General features: G+C 35.6%; 1 protein-coding gene across 7 annotated transcripts in view; it reads right to left on the bottom strand.

Moving 5' to 3' along the window:
* Window positions 1-12,777, bottom strand: part of RREB1 (ras responsive element binding protein 1) — a 96,367-nt gene that overhangs the window by 41,749 nt on the left and 41,841 nt on the right. For 6 of the 7 annotated variants that reach the window (XM_053714705.1, XM_053714710.1, XM_053714706.1 and 3 more), the window contains 4 exons: window positions 7,314-7,436; window positions 6,838-7,040; window positions 4,077-4,166; window positions 3,170-3,333 (listed from right to left, as the gene is read on the bottom strand). In XM_053714705.1, coding sequence (XP_053570680.1) covers window positions 3,170-3,333; window positions 4,077-4,166; window positions 6,838-7,040; window positions 7,314-7,436 — 580 coding nt within the window. The remainder of the gene's footprint in view (window positions 1-3,169; window positions 3,334-4,076; window positions 4,167-6,837; window positions 7,041-7,313; window positions 7,437-12,777) is intronic. The other variant, XM_053714709.1, reaches the window with a different exon arrangement.

Here is a 12,777-nt window from a genome sequence, read left to right as displayed (position 1 = left end):
GTTTTGTATAACCAACAGGGTTATATTAATACACTTTTTACCTCTGTGATTACCTTGTATCTAAGCCTCTGCAGACTGCTCCTTATAATAAAATCTGAGAAATGTTGACAGACTTTCTCAGTTTGTTAAAATTACATACTCTATCTGAATCATGAAAGTTTCATTTGGATTTTACTGTCCCTTTAAATTGATTTAAGAACTACTGAAACATATTATACGTAAAGAGAGCAGATCCAAAAGACATTGAATTAGAAAAAAGAAAAAAAAATTGTAGTCTTATTGGACACAAGTGCACATTTTGTATCATAAAGTGACCACAGACTCCATACTAACAACCAGCTTTCACTTGCATCTGGCATTGTGATCTTTGTACTAAAAAGTAAAATAAAGAGTATTTAAGAAAAAAACCCTGAAATAAAGAATACAGATAAGAAAGAATATGTAATACCAAGCTATGTGCGGTGGCACAGTATGCATTTGCCTTGATATTAAAAAGGACATGAAACACAAATGTTTTCCTTCATAATTCAGATAGAGCATACCATTCTATTTTTTATTTTCTAATTTGCTTATTTCTCTCTGTATTCTTTGTTGAAAAAGACTACATAAGAAGGCTCAGGAGCTGGGAGCTGATTGGTGGCTCGACAGAAATGCCTCGTTATTGGCTTACTGATATGCAGTGGTGCATTGATGCTCTTTCAACAAAGGATACTAAGAGAATGAAGCAAAACTGATAATAGAAGTAAATTAATTAATGAAAAATCTTTTGGGTATTATGTTCCTTTAAAGACCTTGCTACTTGTACTGGATGCAGGAAAATACACTTTTCAAGCACTCCACAGCTACAATGTGGTAATTTTTATGGAGGGGGGAACAAGATCTGCAAATCAGTCAAAAAAGTCCTGAGCTCGCAACACCTGGCATAATATAAATATATATATAAATAATTTGCATTATAAGACATGGCCTCTCACACACAATTTCCAAGGTGCATAAAATAATTAGAATCTACAAGTATATTTTCTTAGATTAGATATTCTAACCAAATTTTCCCTCATACTTTTGAGCATTTTTTTTTTTGGTCAGGGTAATGTTACAAACGTTAGGTTTTCTGCGCCATATGACAAGTGAACTACAATTAACAAACTTGCAAAATACATTTGTTAAAAAGTTGTGTGCCAAGTAGTTTATTAGAAACAGAAACACTTTTAAATGTGAGCAACCTAGGAACATAGATTCTAAGTGTGAGGATGAACCGTTCATCCAATAACAGAAACTAGAACTGTCATATCTCTAAGTAGCTATTTAAAAACTAAGCACTCCCTTGATGTGCTGCAGAATGTAGGTTGCATGTTAAGTCATGCTATATTCATAACAGAGCCCTCAAGTGTGCAAGCAGTGGTGTTCTTTTTGTGCTGCTGGCCTTTTGTCATGCAGAAAACCACTCAAATGTACATCTGAAGTAATCTACTAATTATACGTGACAATAACATCTAATTGTTCAAGCATGCTAGTTCAGCACTATTTAAACCTCTTCAGCACCAAAAAGATTAGAGGAGTTGGCTAGAGCAGTAAGGAATTGTTCCTGGTCTCGAAAAAACAAAACAAAAAAAAACACACAGACCAGAAAGTTGGGCATGTTTAGTTGCCATTGATCATCAAGGGCTCTTGATTATACAATCCAAAATATAACCACAAAGTGTAAATGGATGTTTTAAACCTTTCAATCAGCTTGCAAATATCTTCTATTGGATACCATGGGCACATGCAGTGTTACAATATGTAAGAACAAATTTGAAAAGATGTGAATAACCTATAGAATCACAGTCCATAAATGTATAGGCCTGCCTACTTTATTTCCAAATTGTAATAATGCAAAATACAGATAATATACATATGAGCAATACAATTATTTCATAGGCAACTAACAAATACCGGCAAGTATCTCTGCTTACAATGTAACAGTAGGGGTTACAATAAAATCTCTTTATTAAAAAAAGATTAAAATACAGCATAGCTTCATAAAAATACAGCACATAAGTAAAGTAATAAAGATGGAGATTTTATTGCAACTCCTACTGCTTCATTGTAACTCAAGAAGCGATGGATGGTGACCGGTATTATTCGCACACATAGCCGTGTAACTCCCTGGAGAGATCCGGTGACAGCATAAGACAGAGGCGAGCATGAACACTGTGTGGTGAGCGGAATGGTAGCGGCAAATGCTGAGTAAATGGCTAGCATTGATACTCTGATGTTGACGAGAGGTGCCCAAAGGGGCAAGCTATCAAGCAAGTTCCGCTTTACAATGTTATTGTTCAAATACATTCCGACTTTTTAACTGCTGATACTATTTTTCAACAGCCTTTTGGAGTTTGGTGCTGGGCACTGGGTTGAATATATAAGTATCTCCACTTGCCTTTCCCCAGAAGTACTCTGTATACAGTTACCAAAGCACCAGAGAACTCTGGGTAAGATACTCAATATCTCAGGCTTTTTGCTTCTGGTATTGTGTTTTAAAACACAGTAATCCCCTTTTGGGGTAAGTGAAGCAGAAACGAGAGAGTGAGAGTAAAATTAAGAGTGAGAGATTTGAGGATGTGTGTCCCTGTCTAAAAGCTAAAAAAAATGAATGTCCTTTACAAGCGTGCTGGAGATTTTAATGACCCATCAAAGACCAACATATTTTGCTTCAGCGGCTCTGAACATTGCTACAATCTTTAATAAAGCTTTATAATTTTTCACGAGTGATCATAAAATCATATAAAAGAATACAAATAATCACCTTAATGAATGCTAAGTTTTAAACAATATCGTAGGTTAAAAGTGTTAAAATGGATAAGCAGAAAGGTGTAAGGCGTCGGTGTACATTTCTTTTATGGGGGAGAATTAAAACTCAGCACTCCACCCATAAAACAAAATCCCTTACTTAAGTTTCATTAAATCCTCCTTCTTGGACTCTCATAGGATTGTATTCCTTCTGGCAACTAAACAATAAACAACAAAACATGCAATTCCTTCCAGGGGCACCACTTATTTGCCTGATAACTGATAAAGATTTGGTAGCTTTATATTTAAGATATGATTTCATAGCACATAAAGGCCTAGAACGTAGGTATCCCTAAACTAACAAGTCATCTATTGCTCATTGCAGCAGACCATAACTTACCTGTGCATGTTCCCATTGGTGGTGAATGACTGCCCACACATATTACATTTATATGGCCTCTCACCAGAGTGCACTAACATGTGGCGGTCAAGTGAGCTGGCTGAGCTGAGAGATTTCCCACAGATACTGCAACTATGGTCTGTTCCTCCAGTGTCAGTATTATGCTGTCAGAAAACATGAATTAAGACCTTATATTAACCGGCAAACAAATATCTCTTAAACAAGGTTACATATAGCAGCTAGGTTAGTATAGGCAATATAAAAAAAGGTTACTTTGAACATCTCAGATGTCATATTAACAACTTAGAACAGCACTCTCCAGCCTGAAGCTTTTTCTATGGCCCTCTATTGTTCCAAATTGAACACAGTATGCGTCTGAAAAAGTAAGGTGTCTTTTCAGGAAGAAGGTGAATATAAAATATGGAAGTCATATATGTGTAAATGTTGGTTTGCACAATAACGTATAATTGCATTAAGATGCTAGGCAAACATGGGCACCTGAGTACACCAAAGCAATGTTATATCTTACTAATGTATTGATCATTTAAAAAAGTTTGAAAATATGTTTATTTCAGTTAAAAGGACCAGTAAATACAGTAGATGATTTGCATAAACAAACACATGATAAAAAGGCAATGCAATATCACTTGGGGGCCGATTTATCATCGGTCTGTCCGACATGATCTGCTCAGATATCGATTGAATTTATCATTGCACAAGCTGTTCACCAGAACTGCTGGTGCAATGCCGCCCCTAGCATATTCACGGCTAATCGGCCGCTAGCAGGGGGTGTAAATCAGCCCGATCGTATAGGATCGGGCAGATTGCAGAACGCAGCGGATCAGTTATGGAGCAGCGGTCTTTAGACCGCTAGCACAAAGAGACACAACTGGAAGATTATATATACCTGACGGATGTGCATTGTTAGCTGGTGCTGTGAATTGCAGAACTTTTCACACAATGGACAGATGTAAGAAGACTTTTCCTCCTTCGATTCCTATTTTAGGATAACAGAAAAGAAAAACACAACTCACATTAATAAATGTAAAAAGTGAGGGTCCACATGGCTCTATCAGTTATAGAATATGGTAACAGGCCTATAACTGCCAAGACTTTAACCATATAAACTATTTTCTAACAGCATTCTCCAAATGTCCTTGATTTCCTGTAGTTCTTCCTGAATTGTATATTTGTTCAATTTATACTGTTGTAAATACCATAGTCCTGGTCACCACCATCTCTTCAAAACAGCCAAGTGACTCTCCTCTAATGAAAACCCCAAAGCTTTCTTTCATTACTCAGATACAGCACACATTCGTAAACAAAGTTCCAATTGACTTCTATTATGAATGCTGGCTCATTCTCTTAGTATCCTAAAGCAGCAGCAATGCACTGGGAGCTAGCTAAACACCTCAGTAAGCCAATGACAAGAGGCCTATATGTGCAGCCATCAATCAGCAGCTAGCTCCCAAATCCTGAGCATACATAGGTATGCTTTTCAACAAAGGACACAAAAAGAACAAACAGATGAGATAAAAGAAATAAATTGGAAAGTTGCTCTATCTGAATCCCGAAAATATTTTTTAGAGTTTCATGTCAATTTAACTAGCTTTGCATTACCAGTATGTAACGCAAACTGTAACATCCTTCTTGGCTTTTTCTTCTTCTTACACTTACATCTCTAATCTACTATAGTATTATCCTCCTCGTTGGCTCATGTTCTGATTAGAAACCTCTCTCCCCACTTTGCTCCTTGTGCACTTAACCAGCACCTACAAGTATATATCTGTACGTTTTACCCAATACCAACTACAACTTCTTCTCTCCATTAAACCATGTAAAGTTTATATTTTCACATGTAGGTTTGAGAATCAGGATGCTGAGTATTAACATACGCTTTTATAAAAGTGATAAACAGCCATGCATAATGCATCTTGAATGAACATTGTTAATATGATATGCACAAGAGTCTTTCATATGAACTACAACAGATGTGTAAGCCAGAATGCAATAATAGATCTTGTCTTTTGAGATTGTACTGTACATATACACACACATATTATATATATATATATATATATATATATATATACACACACACACACATATATATATATATATATACACACACATACCAAGCAGTTGTAAAAATTATTCAACCCCCAAAAATCTGTATACACACACACACAACATATAAAAACCCATATACACACAGATTATTATTTTTTTCTCTGCATCGGCACGCTAACATAAAAACAAAAAAACACACAAGGTAATTGCTAGTTCACCTTGAAGTGAGAAATAGATACGCAACACATGCCTGCCACAGCAAATGACTGTTTACACAGGAGTTGATTATTAACAAGGCCCCAAACTTTCCCTAATGCCAGCACAGTGTGGAGTGGATACTGTAGGGCTGAACAAAAGAATGTTAACCCAGCAGATGATGGAAAATATAATGCACTTGTCTCATTCAACCAAGGTATATTAATGATGGCTTAAACAGAATAACTAAATAATGAGTGATTAATACTATAGGATCTTACAAAATAGACTGAGGCAGAAACAGTTTAGTAGCAAGATAATATGTAACCATGGTATTTAACACACTCTAAAGATTGGCAAATGATAGACAAAATATGGAAACAAGATTTAAACAAATACATTTGCGTGGTTTTGGGTAGTAATGAGCTAGCCTGGTGACATAGCATTGTTGCACGCAGTGACTAGCACAAAGGTACACAGTTTTGTCATTGTTTCCCCAGCGTGCTCATCAGCTCGAACAATAAAGACAAGAAATGAAATATTTATTTCATCAATGGGCTGCAGAAAAGCAACATAATACACTTAAAAAATCCCACAATTGTTACATTGTCTAAAACAGACTTGTAAAACCTGAGGCCCAGTAGCCACAATGAGGCCCTCAAGCGCTTTTATGTGGCCCTATTTTCTTATACAATGCTACTTATCTACCACTGCCCATTCCCAGTAAATAGCATGCAGACTCATTCCTGCTGACTCCTTGTGGAGCGACTGGTTCAGTGTTAATAAATACCATTTGCAGTTGTTAGTTATTTTAATAAACAAACAATTTCTCATTTGAAGTTCAATCATAAAAGGAAAAAAAAAACAAAAAAAAACAACATCAACACACACACATACATAAAAATCGAATTACATTTTTTTCCCTCAGTAACATTTGTGGGCACCTCATATGAAAATCTTTTTTTAATCACTATAACAATACCATTATGTTCGACAAGGTCATTTGTACATTATTGCTCTTAAAGGGACAATTTTGCAATTACTTGATTTTCATTCATCATATGCACTTGTTATTTTGCTATAAAATATTTATTCTAATACGTAACAGCTAGACTTGGTACAGAACCGTGGATCAATTATTCTGCTTTGTGAACTAGATGGTTCACCTCAGAATCTGACATGCTTCTACAATTTTTACTTGTCAGTGGTCAGCGAGGAGCCAAACAAAATGGAGACAAGTTGCAGATAAGCCACTATGTATACAGATTATATGACCCTGAACATTTCTATTGCTCTGGCTATCAGCACTCAAAAGGTGAAAGGTTAGTGACCTTGGTGTCATTGTGGGTTAAGTTAATCAATACAAATCTTTAGGTAATAAATAGGCAATAGTGTTTCTTTACCTGATTCCTTCTTCCAATCCGATTTGGAGCAGGCGATTTTGCTGGTGATTTTGTGTTCTGCAAACTGCCACCATTTTCTGCAACACTAGTAACGTTCATGACTGCGGACATCATAGCTTTAACAGAAGACAAGTCATTCACCTCAGAGCCATTAAGGAGGCTAACTGCTTTTATCTGGTCTTTTAAGCCCATCACCTCTCCTTCTACAAACAAAAAAATTAGACAAAAATGAAGATAATACAGTCAAAATAAAAAAATATATCTAAAATGTAACACACACACACACATATATATATATATATATATATATATATATATATATACACACACACATATATATATATATATATATATATATATACACACACACACACACACACAGAAGATATTATAGAACATATTAGTGAAACACTTGATGTCATATTATGCATGCCCACATACAAGCATACGCAAAAGTACATATATAGAGGCGCTACCTCCATTTCCCTTTGCCATGTGATCAGGGGGGTTTTTTGTATCCTGCTTTCCACTCTTCTCAGTTAGTGTATTTGTAACAGTGAACAAAGGATCAGCAACAACTGCAGCTGCTCTTTCTAACACTGCAAAGCAAAAAAACTAAATAAATAATCCATATAAAATGCTGTATTACTATTCCAAAAATGTCTTAGATAATTGTTTACAGATATTTCAACAGACACTTTGCTTGTTCTTTAATCATTCGTGTAAATATTTTCCAGATTTATTTAATAAAATAGTAAATGATAATTGCTTTAAGACTTTAAATTTGGTTATATAACCCCCCCCCAATAACAAATATTTTCTTTTCACACAATGCTAAATATGAGTAAGGTCCTTGTTCACTTTCTATAGGAAGATAAAGATACACTAGCTCCATTCCATCAATAATGAGATGCTTAAAAGGGATACAGCACTTAAAATGTTCTTTTATGTATATGAAAGAGCAGCAAATATGTTTTAGGGTTATGCAGAAAAAAGTTATACAAGCTGCAGATTTTAAAATGTATAGCAAGCTGCTCCCTTAGGTATATTTTTGTTTATGAAATAGGTCTTGAAACCACAAATTTATGAAATGGAATTAACTTCCAGGGAGACCTCATAAGCTCATCTGTCTTTATTTACACAAAATCCTGTTTATCTTTTCTCTGTATACAGTGAGACCAATACTTAGGGCCTGATTCTCAAAAATTCACCAGCATTAAGAGAAACCATCAGCTTATTGCACTGAGCAATATATTGTAATTTTAGGGTATCTCCTTCACATAAAGAACGTTAGTGAACTCCCCTTAATGAGATACATCGTCCCCAAGGTGACTTTTTTTAAAAAAAAAACAATCACTGAGGAGCCTCATAATACTGACTACTTATCTTACAGAATCTCGCTAGAGATCTTTAGAGAATTGGGCCCTTAGAGAGAACAATTAAAAAAATTTTTTTTATCTTCTCCCTGTCCTACCAACTGGTAGTGTAATTTATTTTAAGCCTTGTTTGCATAGCTTTTCAATAACCAGTACTTAGGTACTGAAATATTCAGTATATATGGGGATACAACAGGAAACTGCTTTTTCAAATTGCAAAATAAAGGTAAAGGAGTTATTTGTAAATAATCTTATACACTCCAGCAGGTAAAATGGATCATTGGGAACGCATTCAAGGGGAGAGGGGAAAAAAAATCAAAATCAAAATACACTGTTCCTTTAACCATTTGAGTGCTAAGCAATTTCCCATCTGGGTGCTAAGCTGATTTGAGTCACTATACAGACCCGATTGCTGGGGTAGGAGCTGGTGGGAGCCCCCAGATCTCCCTCAAAGTGGGAGAGTGCCGTCGTTAGCACCTGACTGAGAAATTTGCGTCGGCTTAGAGCTGTCCTTAGAACTCAAGGGGTTAAAAGGGTCATGAAACCCAAAATGTTTCTCTTTCATGATTCAGGCAGAACATACAATTTTAAACAACGTCCCCATTTACTTCTGTTATCAAATTTGCTTCATTCTCTTGGTATTCTTTGTTGAAGGACCAACAATTCACTACTGGGAACTAGCTGAATACATTGGGTGAGCCAATGACTAGAGACATTTATGTGCAGCCACCAATCAGCAGCTAGTACCCAGTAGTGTATTTCTGCTTCTAAGCCTTCCTAGGTATTCTTTTCAACAAAGGATATCAATAGAAATTAAAGGGACATTAAATCCCCAAAAAAAGCTAGATAGAGAATGCAGATAGAGAATACCATTTTTAAAAAGTTTCCAATTTACTTCTATTATCAAATTTATTTCATTCTCATCTTATTCTTTGTAGAAGAGATACCTAGGTAGGCATCATGGACATGCCTGAAGCCCTACATGACAGGAAATAGTGCTGCCATCTAATGTATAACATTGTTCCAAACTGCTGCTAAATGTGCTGCAGACACGTGCACACTCTTGCGATTACATTTCTGCTTTTCAAATAAGGATAACAAGAAAACGAAGAAAAAATGATAATAGAAGTAAGTTAGAAAGTTGGTTAAAATTTGATGTTCTATCTAAATCATGAAAGAAAAAAATTGGGTTTTAGGTCTCTTTAAGTAACAGAAGTTAATTGGAAAGTTGTTTAATATCACGCTCTATCTAAATAATGAAACTTTAAAAGGGGACAGTCAAGTTAAAATTAAACTTTTAGGATTCAGATAAGGCATGCAATTTTAAACGACCTCCCAATTTACTTTTATCAAAATGTGCTTTGCTCTCTTGGTTTTCTTTGTTGAAAGCTAATCCTAAGTAGGCTGCCTCTTATCTTTTCCACAGTTAGACACTGCTAGTTCATGTGTGTTATATAGTCTGTCAAAAGAATTGTGATAAGGGGCAGTCTATAGAGGCTTAGATACAAGGTAATCACAGAGGTAAAAAGTATAGTAATATAACTGTGTTGGTTATGCAAAACTGGGGAATGGGTAATAAAGGGATTATCTATCTTTTGAAACCAATACAAATTTTAAGTAGACGTCCCTTTAATTTTGGATTTAGTATTCCATTAAGGTGAAACTAACAGGCAGTGTATATTTAAGTAATATAAAAATTCATTTTTATCATTATTGAACAGAAACAAATCCCACAAAAAAAAGCTGTTATATAGCGGTAAAATAGGTATTACAGTACCACTTTTTTTTTGACAAAAAACAAAATCTGAATGCAATGTACCTTTAAAAAAAATGAGTAATTCATACAGATACAATATGAGATTAAAAATTAAAAGTAACTAGTTGTGGTTATCGTTTTCTGTCTCTTATATCGACAATATTTTTAGTAATTATTTGCAGAGCATAGGCAGGATCATTTTGGCTTAAAATACCCCTTTTACAAATAACTACCAGATATTCTGGCCCTTATTTACGGTCTCATGTTGTTCTACAATATCTTCTGTGCTCCTTTTGCAAGAAGACAGAGCTTGACAAATGCTGGGAGACAAGGCGCTGCTTCTCATAGAATATTACTTATATCTTTTTAATCTATGTAGCTGGCTTCTAAATGTAAAAATAAATATGTCAACACTGCAGTAGTAAGGCATCGATGCAACCAGTTGGGGGAGGTGAAGAACATGCAAAAAACTAGAGTGACAGAACAAAGCAAATTTCAGATGAAAAAAAATGAATTTTCTGCCTAGCTTTGTACCAACGCAACCTCAGTCCTTCAGTACATACATATAACATTATGCAGATTCAGTTAATGACAAAATGGTCAGATCTGAGAGGGTTTCAACATTCTGTAGAAAGTATTTTTCCAAGTAAAGAGGCTGAAGCTCAAACAAGTTTGCTGCTTCACATTAATAAAGAACAGGAAAACATTTGCTATATGTATTTCCGTATCAGGGGGAGAATGTGTCTGCATGGTGTGAGGAGGCAGTGGACATTCTTTAAAGATTTTTTTTATTGTTTTTTTTTCCCTTGTGTTGTACACTTTGTACTTGACACAACATATTAAGCAATGTAGCAAATTTGCAGCAATAAACAAAATAACCTGTCAATATGGTATTAGTTGTACATAGATGATACCATTGATAATAAAAATAAAAAAGAAAGAAGTTTCAGACAAGGGATAATCAGCAAACTGAAAATAAACATTTCTAACGTGTATTTGAAGGGGCTGCAAGTCTTTTTTTTTATAAAAATAAAAAAGGGAAAGATGTATGGTTAGTATAAGTGGTTTCACATGAATATTAAAATGATGTTTGTGCTCAACTTATACTAAAAGTACTATTCACTGGTTGACAAGGGCAGCTCCCACAGGTTAAATTGGCTAACACGGGAAAGCTTCCGCAAACATGACAAGGAAATAAATGTAGGTTTGCTCAGGACGGGGACATCCATGAAGAAGAAAGAGGTGTGAAATGTTTAAGGAAGATAGTACATTGTAGCTTTGCTACATAGGTCACAGAGTCTAGTATTATTGCTCTTGTTACAATAATACATGTAAACCAATCATTTTAAATACAGTGCTCGTCATTCAGTAGCAGGAAAAAGAATACAATTGCAGCCATATTTAATAGCACATAATTGCTCTGCCAGATGTGATGTTAACAGTAAAGAAAATGCACTTAATAATGCATGTTACAGGTGAAGTCAGGAAACCGTAGGATGCAGGGAGGATGAGCTGAGAGGGGAGGAGTGAAAAGGGAAACAGCGCCTGACTAACTTCAGCCACAGCTCTGAGTCATGGGGATGAAACGAACAAGCTCACACACTTGATGCCCTTTGGAATCAGAGAAAACTTTCCTGCAGTTGCTGTAAATGGACTGCTCTCCCACAGCTTGGAAGAAGTGCTGTGCACAGAGAAGAAAAAAAAAAAAAAAGACAGGAAGAGGAACAAACAAGGATGTGCAGTACAAAGCTTGTGATTGCCTGTGTATCCCCTTGGCTGCTATGTCTGCCCACAGCTCCAGTAAACAAAGAGTTAAGGTTCAGTGCAATGCTGGCATATAAACCAAGCAAGTCACTGAAGCAGGTTTAAACATCCTGGTTCCCCCTTCACAAAGGTGCCAATTAACCTAAGAGCATAAGTGATGACACACCAGTCCTTTTGTTTCCCTTTTTCAAATATGTGGTTTTTTTAAACTAGCTGACAAAGGTACCTTTCTGCTTTGGTCCCTAACTGCTTAATAGAAGGTTATACTACGTTCCAAAGAATAATGTCTGTGTTTGCACAAAACAAGAACTCAAATGTAACACACAGAACAGTTTAGGGGCTAAAATCCCTGCTTATATAGAAAACAAGAAATCAAACAGACAAAATCTAACAAAACAAAATTAGATTTACATTAAAAGGGATAGTCAAGTCAAAATTAAAACCTTCATGATTCAGATAGAGCAGGCAATTTCAAGCAACTTTCTAATTTACTCCAATTAATTATTTTTCTTTGTTCTCTTGGTATCTTTATTTGAAAAAGCAGGAATGTGTACATAGGAGCCGGCCCATTTTTGGATCAGACCCAAGTAGCGCTTTCTGATTGTAGCCACCTGTGGCTTGTTATTTCTCAGAAGGCATCAAGTGAGGACTTTCATAAAATAAAAGTATAAATGCAAATAAGATGAGATATTAGAACAGTGTGAAAGATGACTGCACTTTATGAAAACTAAGCCTGAGATAGAAGAAAAAGTTGAAAAATTACTACTGTGTATTAACAGAGGCACAAGACTTCTATCTGACAGAGGAAGTACAACAGGATGATGGGGAAGATGGTGGGAAATCAGGACACAAGGCAAGAGGATAGTGTGAAAGGGGACGGAGACAGCAATGAAATAGATGGCAAGAAACAACAATGGTCTACAGGGTAAAGAGGACAATGAAAGACAGGAAAAGAACTAAAATGATACAGGAGGAGGTAAAGTGTCACAAGCAATTAAACAGGTGATAAAAATACAAAGATAGGTGAAAGGGAGCAGAAAATAA

This window comes from Bombina bombina, chromosome 5, assembly GCF_027579735.1.
Source record: "Bombina bombina isolate aBomBom1 chromosome 5, aBomBom1.pri, whole genome shotgun sequence".
Classification (NCBI taxonomy): Eukaryota; Metazoa; Chordata; class Amphibia; order Anura; family Bombinatoridae; genus Bombina; species Bombina bombina.
This window is presented reverse-complemented; position numbering and strand designations above follow the sequence as displayed.